The 24,313-nt window shown below is 56.6% G+C and overlaps 1 protein-coding gene across 3 annotated transcripts; it reads left to right on the top strand.

Moving 5' to 3' along the window:
• Positions 1-22,568, top strand: gsk3ba (glycogen synthase kinase 3 beta, genome duplicate a). 3 transcript variants are annotated; one of them, XM_030342845.1, is made up of 11 exons: positions 1-845; positions 6,153-6,343; positions 10,526-10,609; positions 15,735-15,845; positions 16,731-16,861; positions 16,969-17,075; positions 17,341-17,438; positions 17,623-17,730; positions 19,152-19,338; positions 19,660-19,758; positions 22,115-22,568. In XM_030342845.1, the coding sequence occupies exons 1-11, from the start codon at positions 758-760 to the stop codon at positions 22,180-22,182; spliced, it is 1,272 nt and encodes a 423-aa protein (XP_030198705.1). In that variant the 5' UTR covers positions 1-757; the 3' UTR covers positions 22,183-22,568. The 3 variants fall into 3 exon arrangements, with proteins under 3 accessions (XP_030198705.1, XP_030198704.1, XP_030198706.1); XM_030342844.1 differs by having other exon boundaries at positions 6,150-6,343; XM_030342846.1 differs by having other exon boundaries at positions 2-845; positions 6,150-6,343; positions 17,623-17,718.
• Positions 22,569-24,313: the final 1,745 nt, after the last annotated feature.

Genomic DNA, 24,313 nt, shown 5'->3' with positions numbered 1-24,313 from the left:
CTAGTGCGTTTGCGTAACTCCGCGGCCCCATGTGTCCGGGATCCACCGCCTCCCCGCCCGCTACGCAGACGGCGTACCGACCCTCCGGAGCGACAAAGACAGCCAGGCTCCGACCTATTGGCGAAAAATAAAACCAGAAGATCAGAATCTCCGCTCCCACGGCCGAACATCGGACTCCCTGCGGCGCGGCGAGGCTCCGAGGCCCGGTGGAAGGTTTACGCAGCGCGGAGCCACCACTCCGTCCGCGGTGGAGAGATTGGGCAATCGGTCGATTCTCCGTTGAATCGTCAGTAGGGTGAAGCGAGGAGCCGCCATGGCAGTCGGATCCCTGAGCCTCCACATCGGGATATGAAGAGGATCTAGGCCCACAGGACCCCCGACCACCACCTCATTTATTTCCGCAGAGGAACCGCGTCGGGTCGCCGAGCTCTGCGACGCTTCGGCCGCCATCTAGAACCACATTGCAGGCGGTTCGCTCCGGGGGACCCAGCAGGGAGAGGCCAGATCAGGACTATTTCAGTCGAAGACGTGTAGCGGCCCGTGGAGGACGTCGAGGAGCAGAAAGGAGGAGATGCTGTGATTGTCAGTTTATAGACCGAACCTCCACCGGATAACGGAGCTTTCCTTCTTTTTGCCCTTTTTGAATTGTGTGTAATTCAAGAACTGTGATCCCTTTGGATGAGAAGGATCTGTCCGTCCGCCCACCCTGCCATCTAGACAGCCACGGTCCGCACCGAGATACCCCGAGGATCGGATCATGTCCGGCCGGCCCAGGACCACCTCCTTCGCGGAGAGCTGCAAGCCCGTGCCGCAGCCCTCGGCGTTCGGCAGCATGAAAGTCAGCAGTAAGTATGGCCCTGTGCTTCTGGCCCCGTGCTTCTACCGCCAATCACCGACTAGCAAGCCCGGGTCGCCTTCGCTTAGGCCCGACAGGCTGCACATCTGCAGCGAGTCACTGTGTGTAGGGCCCGGGCTAAGAGGGCCTGGCCCGGGTTAAGTGGGCCTGGCCCGGACTAGGAGGGCTACTGTCGGTCATAGCTCTGACACTGAGGTGACCGGGGCTGTAGTAACACCCTGCCTCCTGTGAGGTGGGACCGCGTCTCTCTCTGCGCTGGGCGGGCGCCAGGGGAGCAGGCCCCGCTAGAGGGGATAGAGCTGGCACCGTGTCAAGCCGGGATCCGGGCGGGCTCTGCGGCCGAGGTCCGGGGCGATCGGGGGTTATTTCTGAGCGGTAGCCGGGCATGAGTCCGCCCTGCAGCGGGAGTCGGAAGCACACGAGCGGTGGATCTTCATAATCGGGCTATTACGCAATGGTCAAACGCAAGGTGCGCCCGTTCCCTGAACGTGAGTGGTTCGGAGTCTTTTTGAAAAAGAAAAGCAGGGATCTGACGTCGCGCCTACTGCGGAGTGTGTGTGTGTGTGTGTGTGTGTGTGTGTGTGTGTGTGTGTGTGTGTGTGTGTGTGTGTGTGTGTGTGTGTGTGTGTGTGTGTGTGTGTGTGAGAGAGTGTGTCACGGGGTGTCATGTTCCCAAAGACACCGAGCTGCCTTCCAGAAGGGGTTGATGGGCTGCAGTAGATACGCGGGCCACGCGTTACACTGACACTACGCTCACTACACCCGGGCCTACCCCGCAAGAAACCGTTATGTTTCATCCCCGCACACTGCGTCTTGTCCCCGGCGTGTGGAGCTCCTCTGACAGGAGGCTACACATGTAATGTTGTATAATCTGATGCTCTTTAGGCCTACAGCCTCGCATGTTGTATGCTCTGTAGGCCTCCAGCCTCACGTCACATCCACGCTGTAACGGCGCATGACCTGCCACTTCTGCTCCATGTCGTTTGGCGCAAACGGGGGCTTCCTGGGCTGTGGATCGGCCGCTTAGTGTGAGCGTGTGATCGATCGCTGTAATGGGCTGAGATCGGGATGTCGAGGCACCTGAGAGTGAAAGTGGAGACTGTTGAAGACGTGGCTGATTGCAGCATGCCGTGGTTGTAAACTGATGGGTGATGCCTGATGCCACACACACACACGCGATATTAAAATGAGCACGTTACCTTATCTTTTGATTGTATTTAAATCATGCTGAAAGTGATGTGTTGAGGACACGATACTTTATGGGTGCTACGTCGTTCACCTTTTGGACTGTACACTAATCTAACACTAATGACTTCATGGATTCCCAGCATCGTTAGAAGGAGCCTTCTCCCCTGGTCGGCCTAACGATGATACCGTTGGACTGTTGTACACAACAAATTATAATGGCATCTCAAATATTTGCAGCCTCCCACTTTAGACTTCATTCTGTCGTATCTCCTCCTGATGGGCGCCGACTCTGGAAGACAGCGCTGGGACACCTGGGGCAGGCCAGCCCGCAGGTGGAGGGCGGGGGTAGGGGTAAGGGGGCCTTGGGTAGGAGGGCTGGGGTAGGAGGTTAGGGGTAGGGGGGCTGGGGAAGGAGGCTAAGGGGGCTGGGGGAGGCGGGCTGGGGTTGGTGGGGTAGGGGGGCTGGGGTAGGAGGGTAGTTGGGCTGCGTTCAGTAGCAAATCTTGTTGTAATGAAGCGAGGGACGGCCTGCCAGCCAGACGCAGACTCGGCCTCCTGTGTGGTTCACTGCAGTACCGCTGGAGGTAACGGCTCTGGGTTGAGCTATTATCGTATCGTATCGTTAAACGCTGCGCTCGTTAAGGGCTGGAGGTCTAAAGCCGTGTGTGTGTACTAGTGTGCCTCAAACCTTGTTCCTGCACCCCTAGAAACACCAGCAGAAATCCGCTGCACCTTTTTATTTTTTCACCTTCTTTATGCAATGCCTTGTTTTCCAGCCTGAGCCACGTGCACGCACACACGTGCACACTAACACAGGCATGCACACGCGTGGAGATCTGGCCAGTGATCTGAAGCAGCTGTAGCCAATGTCTATGAACCTAGAGGGAACACTGGTGCCCCTCCCACACACGCACGCACGTACGGGCGCACACACGCAGCACATGGACTCTTGCATTTGTGTCTTTGGACGAGGCAGCTGGCCAAGAACAATGAGTGACTTGTTTAGCATTTCAAAGATAGTGGTCCCTCTCTCCCCCTTTCTCTCCCTTTCTCCCCCTCTCTCCCCCTCTCTGACTCCCTCTTTTCTCTGTTAAATGTTGCCAATAATGACGGAAAAACAACGTGCTCTCTGACTCCGAATGAAACCAACGAGAGGAGGCCGATCGGTCTGCTTTGATGGGCGGCTGATCTGATTGGCTCTGCCTCTGTTGGAGAACCTCTACAGCACCTATACACCCCCGTGTCCCCCCCCCCCCCCCCCCCAAGCGTCACAGAACCCAGCGCTTCCACTAAAGCGGACGATGTCGACCACTAAGTGAAGCGGTGAGGCCCGGTTTAAGATCAGTCCGTCTGGTCCGTCGGTGGGGCGGTACTGTGACGGGATGTCCCGCCGCGCTAACACGCGCCTCCTGGGCGGCCTGGGGCTCGGGAGGTAGAGCCCGAAGGTCGCTGGTTCGATCCCCGGCTCCTCCTAGCGGAGTCGAGGTGAGCAAGACACCTCCCCCTGACTGCTCCTGACGAGCCGGCGGTGTGGTCTACAGACGGGTGTGTGGGGGTCCCTCCTGTGTGGGGGTCCCCCCCCTGCGTCTGAAGGTAACCCGTTCCTCATACGGGTCAGGCTGTCCCCCCCCCCCCCCCCCACCCGTTAAAGGCGTCCTCTGACTTCCTGAAGCATCGATCGCCCCTCAGTATCGATCCTGCTGTAGCAGCAGGGCGTGTGTCACTGATCGCCGGGGAAAGGTCGGCTAATGGTTGTGTGGGTAACGTTTAAACTAAAGTGTTTGACTCTGAATAAAACCAACGTCTGAAATTAGCGTTAAGGAGACAACTTGCGTTTCTCTGTATTGTGAAAAAGATGTTTCTGCTCAAGACACATTTTGTGATGACTGAACACTGATACGTGTTTATAAAGAGTCTGTGTGCGCACTTTACGTGGATTTGTGGGTACTGTACGTGCGTATGTATGTGTGCGTGTACTGTATGTGTGTGTGTGTACTCTATGTGTGTGTACTGTATGTGTGTGTGTACTGTATGTGTGTGAGTGTTGTATGTGTGTGCATACTGTACGGTTGCGTACTGTACGGGCTACACATGAGTGCGCATGTTTAAACTTTTCGCACGGTTTGAGGAAGTACTGAGACGTCACTGAGGCGAGGGAGCAGGAATCCGTGGGCGGATCTCTCTCTCTCTCGCTCGCTCGCCCGCCCGCCCGCCCGCCCGCCTGTGGCTGTTTCCTCCCCTCCTTTATGGTTTCCCCCCCCTCTCTATTTCGGTCTCCTCTGCGTTCGCCTTCTGTCCGCCCGCTGGAATCCAGTCTCCTAGTCCCTACACCCTTGTTCCCTTCACCCTTGGCCCTTGATCCCGCCCATGAGTGCCTCTGCTGTGATTGGCTCCCTCCCTCGTCACTCAGCAGGACCAACGCTCACAGCGGGCTGAGAATAGCCCGTCTGGGTGATATTCGAGGAGGCTCTGTGTGTGGGTGGGTACGTGCGCAGTGGGAACGTGCGCGCTGGAGACGTGTGGGGGCGGCTCCGTGCGCGGTGTGCACGTAGATTCTGGCACCCTGCAGCGCTGCTACCTTAGCACGGCGTCTTCATTTGGACGGGACGCTCCCTGCTGGCCGCTGAACAGGGGCAGGGTGTCCAAGGACGGGGTGGTGAGACCCCCCCCCCCCCCCCCGGGTCACTGTACCCTGGACCCTGGACCCGGCTGGAGGGTCTCCGGCTGCGGCCCGGACCACCTGGGACTGTGTCCTTGTACTCCCCTCACTACCTGGGGGTCCTTGATAGTATCGGGGAGGGACTCCGATGCCTCCCGTAACGCGGCGGGGTTCGGCGCCGTGACAACGCTCCACTGGGCCCCAGCGGCGGCCGGGGGGGCAACGAGGCTAGCTTGCTCTTGAGGAACGAAGTCTCCGCTGGCTTGCTTATCTTTACCACCCGCTGCTCTGGACTTCAACCCCAGAGACGCTACGTCATGGGGGGACGGGAAGGCCAGGAGCCACCTGGTGTGTGGGTGGAGCCCCCCTGGTGTGTGGGTGGAGCCCCCCTGGTCTGTGGGTGGAGCCCCCCTGGTCTGTGGGCGGAGCCCCCCTGGTGTGTGGGTGGAGCCCCCCTGGTCTGTGGGTGGAGCCCCCCTGGTCTGTGGGTGGAGCCCCCCCTGGTCTGTGGGCGGAGGGCCGGGAGGGGGTCCGACTTCATGCAGTCTTTGGTTTTAATGCCGGAGTCCCTCCGGTTAGACCCTGAACCAGACTGTGGTCCCTAAATCAGTCTGACCTGAACCTTCGGGCCCTCGTGGCCCTCCATCAGTGGTACATCTGATTGGACAGAGAACTAAGGTTTTGTGAGGCTCCGCACAGGTTCTTTATGTCGGACCAATCACTGCTGCTCCCCGACTCAAGGTGCTCGGTGTGCAAATCACAACTGTGCTAAAGATTTGCTTCTTTTTTTTCTCTTTCTTCCCTCATTTCTTCACACCACTCCCTCCTTCTCTTCCTGCTCTCTCACTCCCTCGGCTCTCTCTCCTCTCTGTCTCCTTCTCTGTGTCTGTCTCTCTCTCTCCGTCTGTCTCTGTCTCTCGCCCTGTCTCTCTCTCTCTCTCTCTCTCTCTCTCTCTCTCTCTCTCTCTCTCTCTCTCTCTCTCTCTCTCTCTCTCTCTCTCTCTCTCTCTCTCTCTCTCTCTCTCTCTCCCCCCGTCTGTCTCTCTGTCTCTGTCCCTCTCCCTCTCTCTCCGTCTGTCTCTGTCTCTCTCCCTCTCTCTCCGTCTGTCTCTCTCTCTCTCTCTCCGTCTGTCTCTGTCTCTCGCCCTCTCTCTCTCTCTCCCTCTCTCCCTCTCCCTCTCTCTCTCTCTCTCCGTCTGTCTCTCTGTCTCTGTCCCTCTCTCTCTCTCTCTCTCCCCGTCTGTCTCTCTGTCTCTGTCCCTCTCCCTCTCCCTCTCTCTCTCTCTCTCTCTCTCCGTCTGTCTCTCTCCCTCTCTCTCCGTCTGTCTCTGTCTCTCTCCCTCTCTCTCCCTCTCTCTCTCTCCGTCTGTCTCTGTCTCTCGCCCTCTCTCCCTCTCTCTCTCTCTCTCCGTCTGTCTCTGTCTCTCGCACTCCCTTTCCCTCCAGGAGATAAGGACGGCGGTAAGGTGACCACGGTGGTGGCCACCCCGGGCCAGGGCCCCGACCGCTCCCAGGAGGTGAGCTACACGGACACCAAGGTGATCGGCAACGGCTCCTTCGGCGTGGTCTACCAGGCCAAGCTCTGCGACTCAGAGGAGATGGTGGCCATCAAGAAGGTCCTGCAGGACAAGAGGTTCAAGGTGAGGGGGCCACACACACGCACGCACACACACACGCACGCACACATGCACGCACACGCACACGGACACGCACGCACTGTAACGATACACCAACTCACGATTCGGTTTCTATCACGATTTTTGACCCACGGTTCGGTACATCCCACGATTTTTTTAAATTTAAAAAGCATTTTATTTAAACAACACTGAACACTGAATAGATTTGAACAGAAAGAATACTATTAAAGTATAGCAAAATGAATAAATAAAAAACCAAAGATTGCAGTTGGAGGATGCTTGCAGGTAGGCAAAAACCCTCAACTAGTTTGGTTGGTTTAGTCAAATATCCTATTAGCGCTTCTCAATAGGCTATGTACCTTAAATAATGACATAATCAGGCCGCATAGAATGCAACATGTTTAATAGCCTTACTTTCAAATAGATGGGTAAAAAGATGAACGTCACAATAGCGAGGCATGTGTTACGAGTAGCGTATGTGTCTGCGCGAGAATGGCAGTGTGCGTATGTGTGTGTGTGAGTGACGTCAGCGAGTGAGTGGACGAGCGAGGAGAGCGAGCGGTAGCGTGTGTGTCTAGTGAAGAAACTAACAAGTCCGGTAGAATAAAGTACTCATCCTGTCAATAATCGGTGGCCGCTTTATTCCGACCTATAAGCAGACCAACTGCCGGTCAAATCACACAAAACAATAGAGACAGGATCACACATCTTTTCGCGCTTGGCCCACTCTGGATAAATGTCGTTCATATCGCATATGAGGACTTCGACGGCTGTGGAGAAATGCAATCCTCCGTAGCCACGGAGAGCTGTGATCACAGAGAGGGCATCTCGTCACAGACTTACGGCATCGATAAGAGGGGGCGGTGTCAGCAGACCATTATTTAGACAAATTATTAGCAAATATCAATCTGACAATTTGACCGGAAGTTAGAAAGTGCGTATCGCGCTTCTGCCTTCTCACACCGCGAGACAGGTTCGTGGCTTTGAGTGTCGCGATTTCGGTTTCGATACGCGTATCGTTACAGCCCTAGTATGTATTGATGTGTGTGTGCGTGCCGTACGTGTGTATTGTACCGTGTGTACATTGTGCACGTGCGTACTGTATGTGTGCGTACTGTACATGTGTGTGTGTGCGCGTACTGTACGTGTTCACACACACAGAGCTATATGATGTAGAGCAGACCGCTCTACATCATATAGCTCTGTGTGTGTTAACAACACACACAGAGCTATATGATGTAGAGCGGTCTGCTCTACATCATATAGCTCTGTTGCCGCTTTCACACCAAAAAGAACCGAGAGCCAGTTCCGGGCTGGTGCTAGGGCCAGTTCCAAACTGGTTCCAGCCTTACCCCAGTTAAGAACCGGTTGGTTTCACACCGGCCAGAGCCAGCCATGGAGCCGGCGTGAGCAACGTCATGACGTCACTGCAAACGTCTCCGCTAATGAGCTTGGACAGAAGCATACGGCCGACATCTTTCTTTATTCTGGGTGGAAATAGTAACATAGTTACGCCATTAAATGCGTTAATGGAAACATTTTTAGCGAGAAATGTGCATTTTACTTTCATAATGTTCGCTCGGTGAATGTGAAGGATGTTTGGTTTGATAGTTATGACGGAGAGGGAACGCTCCGTTCACTTGCATGGACATGGACTCATCTAGCTGCGTTGGCGCGTTGACGCGTTGAACCACCACACAATGATCAAGCGTCAGGTTAGGCGCGCAGAAGAACCCTCGCGCCAGTTTCAAACACAACAACAACAATTTCGTCTTCGATTCAATCCGTGTATGGTTCGTTCTTTGAATATTCTGATTTAAAACAAAATCAGAAAAAACAAAAAAGAACCATACGCGGATTCACGTCCATTGTTTACGGTGCTTTAAAAAATGCCGGTCTTCGTTGGTCTTCCTGTTTATGAAGGTACGGATAACTCCGCCCCCTGCCCCCGGCGTAAAAGCGGTTTTAGTTCTGGCCCAGCTCTAAAGTGGGGCCAGAGTTGAACCGGTTTTTAGGGGCCGGAGCCGGTTCTTTGGCGGTGTGAAACCAAAGCCCTGGCCCTAGCTCCGAACTGGCCCGGAACCGGCCCCGATTTTGCGGCGGTGTGAAAGGGGCATGTGTGTGTTGTTCACACACACGGAGCTATATGATGTAGAGCGGTCTGCTCTACATCATATAGCTCTGTGTGTGTTGTTCACACACACAGAGCTATATGATGTAGTGATGCAGTGAGAGGATGGAAAGTCTGCTGGTTATACCACCCCCGCAAGAAGAGTTGGGGAGGGGAGGGAGGGAGACACAGACAGTGGGGGAGAGACGTTGGGAGGGAGGGAGACAGACAGTGGGGGAGAGAGAGCTACAAAGAGGGCGCTATTCAAAGGGAGCGACTGCCAGCAGCCGTTTGTGTGATGATGTCATGAAGGCACAGCTCCCCTCTGTCGGGGGAACGCGTCACCCCATTGGCTGAGGTTCAGGCCCTCTCGTCCAATGGAGCGCTGGTTCCACCGTTTGAAATGCCTTTTGTGAACGGCTCAGTTCAGATGTGACCTCGCTATGAATCCACCCTGGATGATGTTGGTGTTCTCTTCTTATGAGTATGCTCACAATAACCCCAGCTCCTCAGGGTAACGTTGGGAGGGGGGTGTCTGAGAGGCAGAGGGGCGTCGTCACAGGATGCCCCGACAACCAATGGGACGTCCCGGTGCCTCTCCGATGAGGTCATTCACATCGTGTAATCCTCCATGACTTTTATCCTCACATTTTGCCTCGTGTCCTCCCCCTCGCATCCCTCCCTCCCTCCCTCCCTCTCTCCTCCCTCCCTCTCACCCTCCCATCTCCTCCCTCCTCCCTCCTTTCTTCCTCCCTCCCTCCCTCTACCCCTTGCTCTTCCCCTCCCTCCCTCTCTCCCTCCCTCCTCCCTCCCTCCCTCCCTCCCTCCCTCCCCCCCTGTTATCCGGTGGACATCTTGCTGCCAGAGTGTAGTGACTGAGTGCTAAGTCTCCTCACATGACTTCACGGCACGCGGCGCGAAATACTGCTCATGCACAGAAACTCACTCATCCTGTCTCCCCCACTGCAGCCTGGTCCTCCCCCCTCTCTCCTCCCCCACCCGGTGTGCTCTGGGAGTGTGTGAAACGAGCCTCAGGCCAATGAGAAAGAGAGAGAGAGAGAGAGGGGGGGGGGAGAGAGAGAGAGGGAGGGAGGGAGGGAGGGAGGGAGAGAGAGAGAGAGAGAGAGAGAGAGAGAGAGAGAGAGAGAGAGAGAGAGAGAGAGAGAGAGAGAGAGAGAGAGAGAGAGAGAGAGAGAGAGAGAGAGAGAGAGAGAGAGAGAGAGAGAGAGAGAGAGAGAGAGAGAGAGAGAGAGAGAGAGAGAGAGAGAGAGAGAGAGAGAGAGCTCTTTAAAGATGATCCAAGTGCATTGTGGGATACATCCCCTCTGTCTTCTGGGATCATATTTCAGTCCAGAGGAAAATGGATGCTCAGTACAAGACACACAATCGCACACTGCAGCGATGGCCGTAGGGCGTTGTCTGCTCGCTGTAACGTCCGGCCTGTCTGCCCCCCCGCCTGCTCCTCCTCACACCACCGACCGAGGGGGGGGGGGGGGGGTGACGTCACTCGCTGGTGGGCGAGGTGGGGGGGGGGCTGTGGGAACCATTTGTCCCTCAGTGAGTGAGCTGGGCTGGGGGTCAGCGAGGCTCGGGAGCTTCAGACGGGTCACCTCCCGTCAGACAGGGGGGGTCGTAGACCAGCCTCTGGACTGGAAACACACACGCACGCACGCACGCACGCACGCACACACACACACACACACACACACACACACACACACACACACACACACACACACACACACACACACACACACACACACACACACACACACACACACACACGCACTTATTGTATGTTTACGCCCCCGGACACGCCCTGACCTGCAGCCAGGTGGGCCATCAGATGACATCAGGTCTTCAGTGATTGGCTGCTGTCAGCCACAGCCGTTGGTCCCCTCAGGTCTGCTGGAGTGAGGCCGGAGAGGTCGAGGGTCGCACCGACGTGGACCAGAGCCCGCGTGGAGCACGTCAGCTCCTTATTGAGGGGGGCGGGGCCCACGCCTGCAGCTGCCCTTCATTATAACATGAACCTAACATGGCTCCCTCTCTCTCTCTCCCTCTCTCACCCTCAGAACCGCGAGCTCCAGATCATGAAGAAGCTGGACCACTGTAACATCGTCAGGCTTCGCTACTTCTTCTACTCCAGCGGGGACAAGGTCAGTAGGTCACGGCTCCAGGTCGGAGTTCACCTGGACTCTGACCAGCCACCCCTCCTACCTACCGTGTGTGGTACGCCCTGGCACTCAATGTACACACTTATTGTGTGTCGTACTTAGTTGTGTATCATCTTATCCTAGCTATCTGTGTTGTGTACGGGGAATGAGTTAACCTAGTGATAGTTAGTGCTCGGCACTTGGTTCTATGAACATCCTCACTGGACCCACAGAGATATGTTGTTGTTTCACCTTCTGCGGACCAATGTACTTATTTTATTGTAAGTTGCTTTCGATAAAAGCGTCTGTCAAACGCACTGAATGTAAACTAAGATGTAAGTGCTCCACCTCCCTGCACCACCTCCACCTCCCTGCTCCTCCTCCACCTCCCTGCTCCACCTCCACCTCCCTGCTCCCCCTCCCTGCTCCACCTCCACCTCCCTGCTCCACCTCCACCTCCCTGCTCCACCTCCCTGCTCCACCTCCCTGCTCCACCTCCTCCTCCCTGCTCCACCTCCACCTCCCTGCTCCACCTCCCTGCTCCACCTCCTCCTCCCTGCTCCACCTCCACCTCCCTGCTCCACCTCCCTGCTCCACCTCCTCCTCCCTGCTCCACCTCCACCTCCCTGCTCCACCTCCCTGCTCCACCTCCTCCTCCCTGCTCCACCTCCACCTCCCTGCTCCACCTCCCTGCTCCACCTCCTCCTCCCTGCTCCACCTCCACCTCCCTGCTCCACCTCCCTGCTCCACCTCCTCCTCCCTGCTCCACCTCCACCTCCCTGCTCCACCTCCCAGCCCCGCCCCCCCCTCCGCCCCGTCCCCCCCTCCCTCCCGTCCCCCCCTCCGCCCCGTCCCCCCCTCCCAGCCCCGCCCCCCCCTCCCTCCCGCCCCCCCCCCTCCGCCCCCTCCCCCCCCTCCCAGCCCCCCCCCCCCCCCTCCCTCCCGCCCCCCCCCTCCGTCCCGTCCCCCCCCCCCCCCCCGTCCCCCCCTCCCTCCCGCCCCCCCCCCTCCGCCCCGTCCCCCCCTCCCTCCCGTCCCTGGTCCCCAGACGTCCTGTTTGTGCCCCACTGACCCGCGGGCCGTTAGAGGAACTGTATGTAAACGTTTCAGTAGGCGCTCTAAATGCAGCGCAGCCGTTTCACACATTGCTCCCCATTCGGAAATCTGCATCCAGAAAAGACGTGTTGACATTGCAACGCAGTCCAGCTGTCACGTCTGTCTGTCTGTCTGTCTGTCTGTCTGTCTGTCTGTCTGTCTGTCTGTCTGTCTGTCTGTCTGTCTGTCTGTCTCTTTGACCCCACGTCTGTCTGTCTGTCTGTCTGTCTGTCTGTCTGTCTGTCTGTCTGTCTGTCTGTCTGTCTGTCTGTCTGTCTGTCTGTCTGTCTGTCTCTTTGACCCCACGTCTGTCTGTCTGTCTGTCTGTCTGTCTGTTCTCGACTCAGAGGACATTTCTCCATGTCAGTGTTTTAAAGCTCATGTCCCTTCACACAAAGGAAGTAAAGGTTTAATAATAGTACCCTATGCCCACTTGATCCCCCCTGCCGTGTGTGTGTGTGTGTGTGTGTGTGTGTGTGTGTGTGTGTGTGTGTGTGTGTGTGTGTGTGTGTGTGTGTGTGTGTGTGTGTGTGTGTGTGTGTGTGTGTGTGTGTGTGTGTGTGTGTGTGTGTGTACACAGGGCTCTGAAGTCATGCTAGTGTCCATCCATTCAGAGCTGTAGTGCATTATGTTACACATCAAGATCCCTGGTTCAGAGTTCACCTAGACTCTGCATAACCTCCCCCCTTACCCCCCACCCCCCTTTTACACACCTATGGTATGGTTGTACATCCTGGCTCTTCAGAATAGTACTGGGCATTGTGTAGCATCTTATCCTAGCTTTTTAGACGTATACGGGGAATGAGTTAACCTAGTGATGGTTAGTGCTTGGCACCTTACTGTACCCACAGCGGTATATTGTTGTTTCCCCTTCTTCTGACAAATGGCCTTATAGCGAATGTGAATAAATGCATTATGTCATCTGCATGTTATATTCATCACACGTATGATCGTCCCCACCTCGTGGCGCTCGTCTGACAGAACCCCAGCTGCGTCTGCCTACTGGGCAGACTGGGATCACCCAACTGAGCCCAGTCTGCCTACTGGGCAGACTGGGATCACCCCCAGGCCCTGATGACCTATTTACCTGTCGCTATGGCGACCAGCGGCCGTGTGACTGGCTGGCCGCGGGCGGCTGAGGTGCCCCCCCCCCCCCTGCATGGGGTCCAGTTGGGCTGGGATCAGACCAGCGGCCCCCTGGGAGGGGGGTTCTCTGGGGTCCACTGCTCTGGTCTGGGGGGGTTGACCAGCCTCTGCCTAGCAGGGCCGTCCGTGTGTGTGTGTGTGTGTGTGTGTGTGTGTGTGTGTGTGTGTGTGTGTGTGTGTGTGTGTGTGTGTGTGTGTGTGTGTGTGTGTGTGTGTGTGTGTGTGTGTGTGTGTGTGTGTGTGTGTGTGTGTCTCTCCAGTCTCCGCCGGCTGCGAGGCGTTCCCGTGGCGACGGCCGGGCGGCGGCATGTCATCCAACGAGCTGACAAGTCTGTCACCGGCCCAGGGGTCACAAATACCCCCCCGCTGCCCCCCACAGTGGAGCCCCCCCCCCCCCCCAGAAACGCTGAGACGCCGGAACACTGGTGACGCAGCGCCCAGTAACACCACCCTGCTGCCCCCCCACCACCCTGCTGCCCCCCCCCCCCCCCCCCCCCACCCTGCTGGCCGGCTGCCAGGGTTTCTCAGCAGGGTGTATTCTGGGTACGCTGGGGGTTGGAAACTGTGTGTGGGGTGGAGGGGGGGGGGGGGGGGGGGGGGGGGGGGGGGTTAGCACAGAGCTAATTATAGCCCCTCCCAGTCAGTGCTCTGGCTTCTTGGAAACTCCAGTGAATTCTCATGGGTTGGGGGGGAGGGGGGGGGGGGGGGGTGTACCTATCTACCACTACTTGCCTTCCCTCCTCTTGGCCCCCCACTGCCCCCCCCCCCCCCCCCCCCGTATCCTGTTTCCTGTGAGGGGGGTCAGCCTGCTGGCTGATCTGCATGGGGGGTCCACAGTGGGCATGGGGAGGAGAGGGAGTGAGATCACGGAACAGGACACCAGAGAGGGGTCTGCTGCCAGGACGGGTGGGGGGTGCGTCACTGTGATGAAGAGGGACGCGTGTGATGAAGAGGAGGAGGTCGGCTGGTCACCGGAAGGTCGCTGGTTCGATCCCCGGCTCCTCCTAGCCGAGTGTGGAGGTGTCCCTGGGCGAGACCCCCCCCCTGACTGCTCCTGACCAGCTGGCTGTCGCCCTGCGGGGCTGACTCCGCCGTCGGGGGGTGAGCGGGTGAATGTGAGGCAGTGCTGTGAAGCTTTGAGCGGACGCTGCCCGCTGGGTAGATCAGCGCTGTAGAGATGAGATGCTGCCCATCCACCATTTGTTGAAGAAGCGGGGCTCATTGATCACCGTGGTGGCCGCGTGCGCGCGGATGTGCTCCGGTGTGTTCCGAGAGGCGTGCGCCGACAGCTGGAGCGTTTCCTTGGAGCGCCGTGCAGCCGACACGCGGCCGCCGGTCAGACCCCGCCCCCCCGAGCTGCCGGGGCTATTAAAAGGCCGTGCTGACGGCATTAGATGAGGAGTAGTGTGGAGCGGCCCTGAGGGCAGAAGTTAAGCTAGGACACACGGCGTCCACGCTGGGTATCGGTGATGCACGCCGGACCCCCCAGGGGCCGCTCTGAAAGGACCCCCGCTCTGACCCCCGGGGGGGGTACCCCATTGGGCCACGCATCTCTGGGTCATTCATTAAAGGGCCAATTAGATGGCACGGGGGGGGGGGGAGAGGGGTCAGTAGCCAATCAAATCCCTGCCTTGCTCAGCGGTTGGTTGAAAGCCAAGGTAGTGAGTCATCACTGTTGCTAGGCTAAATATAGCAGCGGAGTAAGCACTCTGACACGCTCAATCAGGTGTTTGTGAGTGTGTGTGTGTGTGTGTGTGTGTGCGTCCAGCACGTCGACGGCCCCCACATGTTGTCGACTCCATGGAGATGATCACAGCCACAGACCTTTAGGATGTGCAAACCAGAATCATGTGATCAGGTCATTCATGTGTTCATGTGAACTGCTCCCAGCTCGTTACGAAATGGGGTCCACACACACACACACACACACACACACACACACACACACACACGGCCTCCCACTCAGACTGCTTGTGAAGGCGTCGCTGACGTCATTGCGCAACGCAGAGGAAACGGCTGAGGAGCGATGAGGCAGTTGTCATGGCGATCGGGAGCCGTGTGTCACGCGGTCAGGATGAGGTTATTTTTAATCACTGGCCGCGTTTGAATCTTAATATATCGGTTGGATGTTGCCCAAATATCCCAATACGTGTCCCTCAGTACTGGTGTTGATACCAGGGAAACATTTATACACTTGGCTTTATCTTTGTGTTGCTGATGGAAGACTGAAGATAGCTTTGTGTTCGTCTGACTGTTGACTGGAGGTTGTGTAATAAGAAAATGTAATTCCTGTTTTCTTTAATATATGTGCGGCCTGGATACTCTGATCCTAACCCAAAGGTCTGTTCAGGATGTGGTCTGTAGCCTGACTGAGCCGGGGGGGGTCCTCACTTTACTAGGGGGTTGGTGGGGGTGTGGTGGTCTGGATCCTAAAGGACAGACAGACAGGCAGTCGTACAGTCGCCGGCGCGCAGCGACCGTCCTGATCACCGCCTCGCTGCCGGAGGGGTCGGCGCGGCGGTGGGAGGGGCCAGGCCTTTTCAAAAGCGGCTGCTGCTGCTGCCGCCAAAAGTTTCAACACGGGGAAAGCTGAGGGGTCGGGCGAAGTCTGTGGGCGTGCACGTGGGTTAGGGTTAGTCTGTGGGCGTGCACGTGGGTTAGGGTTAGGGTTAGTCTGTGGGCGTTCACGTGGGTTAGGGTTAGGGTTAGTCTGTGGGCGTGCACGTGGGCGGCGACCGCTTCCTGGTCCAACAGACGCTTTGGTAACCGCTCTGCCGCCCGTCCCTCGTTGAGATGAACGGAGGCGGCGAGTGACACCAGCTCAACTGAGTGGTGGTGGTGGTCCGCTGGTGGTCCTCAACACCGTCTCCTCTCCGTCTCTCCCCAGAAGGACGAGGTGTACCTGAACCTGGTCCTGGACTACGTCCCGGAGACGGTCTACAGGGTGGCTCGTCACTACAGCCGGGCCAAGCAGACCCTGCCCATGGTCTACGTCAAGGTGTGTGTGTGTGTGTGTGTGTGTGTGTGTGTGTGTGTGTGTGTGTGTGTGTGTGTGTGTGTGTGTGTGTGTGTGTGTGTGTGTGTGTGTGTGTGTGTGTGTGTGTGTGTGTGTGTGACAAACCAGTAACACATCTTGCACTGGTTCATGTCCCAGTAGGTCACCTGCTGCCTCTAATGCGAGGCTTTGAACTCACAACCTGCAGATATGATCGAGTGTCATTCTGACCCTTTACTGGTGTCTGATACACCTCATAGTGGTGTATCAGACACCACTATAACTCATACTGGTGTCTCATACACCACTATGAGTTATAGTGGTGTATAAGACATTATAACTCATAGTGGTGTATGAGTGATGTATCATAAACCACTGTTACTCATAGAGGCACACTCAGACTCCTGTTCCTTCCTGTTCATATAGAAACAGGATTAGTATGGTTCGGGGACCAAATGTTGAGCTGGCTGCTGGTTGGGCAGCACTGGAGGAATGTTCTGGTACATGCGTCCTCCTTGTGGCCCGTGATCAGATCTGGGTGACGGGGTGTTTGTGCAGGGAGCTGTTTATCCGCTCGGCTTGTGCAACAGATTTACAGACAGCATATGATCCACCAACAATGACTCATTGTGGATGACGGATCCAACGCAGAGCCAGAGACTCGACTCTCATAGGCTTTACATATTAACATCACATTGGATTCCTTCCTGCCCATGAATGCAATGTCTCAATATCTTTAAAACATTTTATTGCATTAGATCTTTATGGCACAGACCTCTTAACTTAAACTAAACTTCTACCTACGTTTATACCTTCATGCATCTTAATCTATCAAACTCTCTTTCTGTGTGTGTGCCTGTGCGTGTGTGTGCCTGTGCGTGTGTGTAGCTGTACATGTACCAGCTCTTCCGCAGCCTGGCCTACATCCACTCCTTCGGGATCTGTCACCGTGACATCAAGCCCCAGAACCTGCTGCTGGACCCCGAAACGGCCGTGCTGAAGCTCTGTGACTTCGGCAGGTGAGGCTCTCGCCCCCCCTCCGTCCCGTCCCATCGCCATGTCCCGTAACCGTGCAACACGTTCTGACCGTGTGTGTGTATCTGTGTGTGTGTGTGTGTGTGTGTAGTGCTAAGCAGCTGGTCCGTGGAGAGCCCAACGTTTCCTACATCTGCTCCCGCTACTACCGCGCCCCTGAGCTCATCTTTGGCGCCACGGACTACACCTCCAGCATAGGTAGGAAACTACACCCTAAACTACACCCTAAACTACAACCTCTATAGGAAACTACACCTCCAGCATAGGTAGGAAACTACACCCTCCTCGTCTCAGAGGGGCGGGTCTCGTCTCAGACGGGCGGGTCTCGTCTCAGAGGGGCGGGTCTCGTCTCAAAGGGGCGTGGCTCGTCTCAAAGGGGCGTGGCTCCTCCCGGAGGGGCGTGGCTCCTGCTGGACGCCGTGGTGGACGTTGGTCACGAGGTTTCCTTCTCCTCTCCTCTCAGATGTGTGGTCAGCTGGCTGCGTGCTGGCAGAGCTGTTGCTAGGGCAACCCATCTTCCCCGGCGACAGCGGAGTGGACCAACTGGTGGAGATCATCAAGGTACGGGGGGGGGGGAAGGGGTCAGTAAGCCACAGAGGCTTACTGACTGGTTTTATTAGGGAATCGATTCATTGATCCAAAGTGTGTGAAGGAGCAGATGTATCCCAGAGAACCCCCCCCCCATATGCCCAGAACATCATGTCTCCTGTCTGTCCCCTCCCTCCCCCCCCTCTCCCCCCTCCAGGTCCTGGGGACCCCCACACGCGAGCAGATCCGGGAGATGAACCCCAACTACACAGAGTTCAAGTTCCCCCAGATCAAGGCCCACCCCTGGACTAAGGTGAGTCAACAGGTACAGGAACCCTTTTACTACTCTAAGACCCGCCTGCCTGACCTCTCCCTGTGCACGTCTGTCTGTCTGCACGACTGTCTGTCTGTCTGTCTGTCTGTCTGCACGTCTGTCTGTCTGCACGTCTGTCTGTCTGTCTGTCTGTCTGTCTGTCTGTCTGTCTGTCTGTCTGTCTGTCTGTCTGCACGACTGTCTGTCTGTCTGTCTGTCTGTCTGTCTGCACGACTGTCTGTCTGTCTGTCTGTCTGTCTGTCTGTCTGTCTGTCTGTCTGTCTGTCTGTCTGTCTGTCTGTCTGTGTCTGTATGCCTGTCTGTCTGTCTGTGCTCGGCCTGTCTTGCAGCCGGTCTGTGCCGTAGCGGTCTTCGTCCGTCCGTCTGTCTTCCAGTGTCTGGTTGGATGTGGGGAAACAAAGATGAGCTGAGCAGCCCCGAGTGTCAGAGGTCAGAGGTCAGAGGTCAGCAGACACAGCGCAGCGTTGAGGCGGCGGCGGGCGGGAGACTGAAGCTCTTGTGTCCGCGTGGCTCAGAGCCGGCGAGGGATTCCCCGTCTGGGAGGAGCTGTCTCTACGTCTGGGAATGTAACGAGGCCGCCCGCCATCACAGCCCTCCCTTCATAGTGTCCCGTTAGCCGTTAGCCCTAGATAGCATATCGCTACTTCCTCTTTCGTATGGAATGACCAAACAGGCAGCACACCATGCCCCCCCCCCCGTTCCATATGGAACAGTCCGTCTTCCTTTCTGCACCGCTGCGCTCCAACGCTGTGCCTCTCGGTGGCCTCGTGGGCGCCCCCCTGTGGCCGTGCACAGCGGCTGCAGGCGGTTTGGTCACCGCCTCCTGCTCTCCTCCTGCTGGGACTCAGAGTCGCCACCTGCTCAGGGAAATGTTGTCTCTCCCTTTAGAGGCCAGGCCCGTATCACAGGCTCTAGCCCCGCCCCCCTGGCCCGTATCACAGGCTCTAGCCCCGCCCCCCTGGCCCGTATCACAGGCTCTAGCCCCGCCCCCCTGGCCCGTATCACAGGTTCGAGCCTCACCTACAACCTGTGATACCGACCAGGCCTCCAGAGGGAATTAACCAATCCCGCGGTCCATCCTGCGTTCAGTCCCGCGGTTAGTCCCGCCCTCCCCCAGTCCCGCGGTTAGTCCCGCCCTCAACCAGTCCCGCGGTTAGTCCCGCCCTCAACCAGTCCCGCGGTTAGTCCCGCCCTCAACCAGTCCCGCGGTTAGTCCCGCCCTCAACCAGTCCCGCGGTTAGTCCCGCCTTCAACCAGTCCCGCGGTTAGTCCCGCCCTCACCCAGTCCCGCGGTTACTCCCTCCCTCACCCAGGCCCGTGCTCAGCCCCTTGCCCCCCCCCACCCCGCCGCCGGAGCCTTGCCCCCCGCGCCCAGGTGGTCACACCCCTGTCCGTGTCCGACTGGTGTGTAGGTGTTCCGGCCGCGCACGCCCCCCGAGGCCATCGCGCTGTGCTCGCGGCTGCTGGAGTACACGCCCACGGCCCGCCTCACCCCCCTGGAGGCCTGCGCCCACTCCTTCTTCGACGAGCTGCGGGACCCCAACGTCAAGCTGCCCAACGGCCGCGAGAAGCCCCACCTCTTCAACTTCACCACCCAGGGTACGGACACGCACACACGCAAGGACACACGCACACAGACGCACACGCAGGGACACGCACTCGCATGCACACACTGCAGATGCACCTGCATCCTTGCACTCTGCCCAGCAGAGGGGTGGCGACTGCAGGTGATCTAATGACACTACGCCTCACTGGGTCTGATGTCTTCATCTGAAGTCTCCTCAGGTCTCCTCAGAGTGGACTCCTCCGTTACTGGGACGCTTTCTCATCCACAATGTTCTTCTGAATGACGTGTTCTCTCTCCTTCTCTCGTTCTCTCTCTCTCTCTCCCCTCTCTCCCCCCCCCCCCCCCCCCCACAGAGCTGTCCAGTAACCCCTCCCTGGCCTCCATCCTCATCCCGGCTCACGCACGCAGCCAGCCCTCCGCCTCCACCCCGTCTAACGCCTCCGCCAACACGGGTCAGTACACCGTCAGCCCCCAGTACACCGTCAGCCCCCAGTACACCGTCAGCCCCCAGTACACCGTCAGCCCCCAGTACACCGTCAGCCCCCAGGTCACCTCCACCTTAATGAAAAGTCGCTCTGTCATTCACAAATGTAAAAAGGGGAAATAAGCTTGAAGTTTGTGTTTGCTAGTTTGGGTTAACCCGGTCAGACCTGATGCCGCCCTGCGGGTCCGGCTGGCCCCAAAGCTGTTTTGGGAGACTCATGAATCCCAGAGTAAAAGTAAAGCTTTACAATAGCTTGACAATACCACACTGAAAACTGCAACGCACAACTTTGAAAGGCTCACGTCTCTGTCGAGGTGTCTGCGTGGTCAGAGTTGGATACAAGGAGCACTATGAGGGTGGAGGGGTATCTGTAAGGTCAGAGGCTTAAGCATGTGTTGCAAGATGTAATATTAAGGCTAATGGTACGGCCACACCAACCGCGTTACTCGCGTTGGATTACACGAGTAACGCGCCTAACCTGACGCTTGATCAGTGTGTGGTGGTTCAACGCTTCCAACGCGCCAACGCAGATAGATGAGTCCATGTCCATGCAAGTGAACAGAGCGTTCCCTCTTCGTCATAACTATCAAACCAAACATCCTTCACATTCACCGAGCGAACATTATGAAAATAAAATGCACATTTCTCGCTAAAAATGTTTCCATAAACGCATTTAAAGGCGTAACTATGTTACTATTTCCACACAGAATAAAGAAAAATGTCGGCCGTATGCTTCTGTCCAAGCTCACTACTCTCTGCCAGTGACGTCGGGTCAAGCTCCACGCTGATTGGCTATCGCGGCTAAGTGTCATGCGTTGGAGCGTTGAAAGTTCAGTTTTTTTAACTCCGGGTGTTGGTGCGTTGGGCGCGTTACTGCGTTTACGTGCAACTGCCGCAACGCCCCTAACGCGACGCTTCAACGCCTGTAACGCGTCTACGCGCCTATACCAATGGTTCCCTAAGCAAAAAGGCCGATTTTCGACGCCCCTAATGCGAGTAACGCGGTTGGTGTTGCCGTACCTTAAGTGTGACCGTTTCTCTCCAGAAATACCTCAGTTATGGATTTTTTTTAGATACAATTATTACGTTGTTGGCTCAACAACTTCATTACGTTATTGGCAATTTATAACGTAATTAGCTTTATTACATTAAGATGATTACGTTGTTGTCAGTTATTACATTAATGGTTACTACACACGTCCACCTCCTGTTATAGCAGGGTACCTCCACCACGTGTTGTGTAGCTCACCACGTGTTGTGTAGCTCACCACGTGTTGTGTAGCTCACCACGTGTTGGGTATCTTCCCTCCGTTGTGTTAGTGTTGCTCACCCTGTGTTGTGTATCTTACTTCCGTTGTCGTAGTGTTGCTCACCCTGGGTTGTGCGTTGTCGTAGTGTTGCTCACCCTGGGTTGTGCGTTGTCGTAGTGTTGCTCGCCCTGGGTTGTGTGTTGTCTTAGTGTTGCTCACCCTGGGTTGTGCGTTGTCGTAGTGTTGCTCACCCTGGGTTGTGCGTTGTCGTAGTGTTGCTCACCCTGGGTTGTGCGTTGTCGTGGTGTTGCTCACCCTGGGTTGTGCGTTGTCGTGGTGTTGCTCACCCTGGGTTGTGCGTTGTCGTAGTGTTGCTCACCCTGGGTTGTGCGTTGTCGTAGTGTTGCTCACCCTGGGTTGTGCGTTGTCTGTGTTGCTCACCCTGGGTTGTGCGTTGTCGTAGTGTTGCTCACCCTGGGTTGTGCGTTGTCGTAGTGTTGCTCACCCTGGGTTGTGTGTTGTCGTAGTATTGCTCACCCTGGGTTGTGCGTTGTCGTAGTGTTGCTCACCCTGGGTTGTGCGTTGTCGTAGTGTTGCTCACCCTGGGTTGTGCGTTGTCTGTGTTGCTCACCCTGGGTTGTGCGTTGTCTGTGTTGCTCACCCTGGTTTGTGCGTTGTCGTAGTGTTGCTCACCCTGGGTTGTGCGTTGTCGTAGTGTTGCTCACCCTGGGTTGTGCGTTGTCGTAGTGTTGCTCACCCTGGGTTGTGCGTTGTCGTAGTGTTGCTCACCCTGGGTTGTGCGTTGTCGTGGTGTTGCTCACCCTGGGTTGTGCGTTGTCGTGGTGTTGCTCACCCTGGGTTGTGCGTTGTCGTAGTGTTGCTCACCCTGGGTTGTGCGTTGTCTGTGTTGCTCACCCAGGGTTGTGCGTTGTCTGTGTTGCTCACCCTGGGTTGTGCGTTGTCGTAGTGTTGCTCACCCTGGGTTGTGCGTTGTCGTAGTGTTGCTCACCCTGGGTTGTGCGTTGTCGTAGTGTTGCTCACCACGTGTTGTGTTGTTCTCCTCCCGTCCTGCAGATGGCAGCACGGAGCGCGGCCCCAGCAGCACCACCCCCTCCGCCTCCGCCTCCAACGCCACTTCCTGAACTCCGCCCACGCTCCACCTCCGCGCCCCTCCCCCTCCCTCGACCCCCACCCCTCCAGCCCAGCCTCTGACCCGGACCCCCCCCCCCAACATACAGACACACACACACACACACACACACACACGCACCCCTCCGTCTGCAACGTGATAGGTGGAGGAGGAGGGGTGAGGAGCCATTTTGTTTCGCCCTGACCCCGCCCCTCCTCTCCTCTCCGCCTCCCCGGCAGGAAGTGCAGATCCACCAGACACGCCCCCCGCGGAGCAGGACGCGCTCGGGGTCCCACAGCTGACCCCCAACGCCAAGAGCCCTGACGAAACAAACGCACCCATGTCAGCCTCTCCCTGCCCCCCCCCTACTGTCTGAAGTCCCCCCCCCCCCCCCCCCCCCCCCCGCCCCCCGCCATGTAGACGCTAACTACACGAGGCTAACCATGTGTGTACCGTACACCTGGAGATGTGCCCCCCCCCCCCCCCCCCCCCCCCCCCCAACCCTTGTATACTGAATACTATTCTGGCTGTCTCTCTCTCTATTGGCTGTCTCTCTCTCTCTACTCTGCCTCTCATGCCCCCCCCACTTGTCCTGTGCCCCCCCCCCCGGTGTCCTCTGTAATGCATGGCCTGAGTATGGTTAGGACACCCCCCTCCCTCCCCCCTCTCCCTACCTCCTCCCCTTCCAACTCGCACCCCGAAACAACCCTACTACACTCACTACCAGGTCGCTAGCACAGCATGAGAGACACACACTCACACACACACACACACACACACACACACACACACACACACACACACACACACACACACACACACACACACACACACACACACACACACACACACACACACACACACACACACAGCCAAATATATATACCCTAGGATATCACATACATGCACATCGACATGAGTGCAGACACACACAGACGCACCCTACGATGTGTGTGTGGTTCTGGGGCGAGGTGCACATGGTGGAAGCCCACCTGCCTGAGAGACTTTGTGTAGAGAGTTTGTGTATTTTTCTGTGTGTGCACGCAAATTATAATTTTTTGCCCCAGGGTTGTTTTTAAATGTTAGACCAGTTTTATTCCTCCTTGTTTTTAAATTTGTTTTTGTTTTTTTTATATCGCTGGGTAGATTCATTATTTCTTTTTGTTTCTGATTGACACGTGCGATTGGATCCGTTTTTGTGTACTTTATGAAGTACACAAATTAATACACACATGCATTTCGCACACACTCACACACACACACACACACACACAGGCACAAACACACACACACTCACACACACACACACAGGCACACACACAGTTTCTATATGACTTTTCCTTATGTATAAAGTATATAAGATATATGTATATTAACTTCAGTGGTTGGATCGTCTAAACTCTCGGCAGACCAGCGGCAATATTTGCTGCTGCCTGACGGCCGAGCAGCCAGAGGTCGATTCACGTTCTCGCCCCCCGCCGGAGCGGTCAGACTCCAGAAGTCCCCCCCCCCCCCCCCCCTCTGCCCTCCCTGATCCGAGTCCTAGGGTTAGGGTTACTAGTTCAACCAACGCGTAAACATTTGATCGCATCATCGTTTACCCCCCCCCCCCCCCCCCCCCCCACCTAATGTCCGCCCAGTCTCGTTAAAGGAGGAGGGAACTCAAACAGCGGAACTGTAGACGTCCAGGAGAGACGTCCTTCCCCAACTCCTCGTGTTCATTCTCCTCCTTGCTGTGTTGACGGCGTGTGTGTACATGCAGTGTGTACATGCAGTGTGTGTACATGCAGTGTGCGTGCATGCAGTGTGCGTGCATGCAGTGTGCGTGCATGCAGTGTGCGTGCATGCAGTGTGCGTGCATGCAGTGTGCGTGCATGGTGAGGGAGAAATAGACAAAAAAGAGGAATGAGGCCGAAACGTTTGGATATCGTAGAAGAGGATGACGAGGATGGGTTCTTCGTCCTGCCATGTAGTTCAGTTCCTGTACAGTAGAGGGCAGTAGAGTCACCACAGCTAGTCGTGTCTAGTGGAACTATAGTTTGGAGTGCCTTTGCTTTCATACACCTTCGCCTTGCACACCCCCCACCCCAACTCGCTGCCCCATGCCCGCCGTCACCCCTGACCCCACCCCCACGAAGGGACTC

The sequence above is a fragment of the Gadus morhua genome, chromosome 20 (assembly GCF_902167405.1).
Source record: "Gadus morhua chromosome 20, gadMor3.0, whole genome shotgun sequence".
NCBI lineage: Eukaryota > Metazoa > Chordata > Actinopteri > Gadiformes > Gadidae > Gadus > Gadus morhua.
The sequence above is the reverse complement of the archived record's forward strand: the minus strand, read 5'-3'. Positions and strand labels throughout refer to the sequence as shown.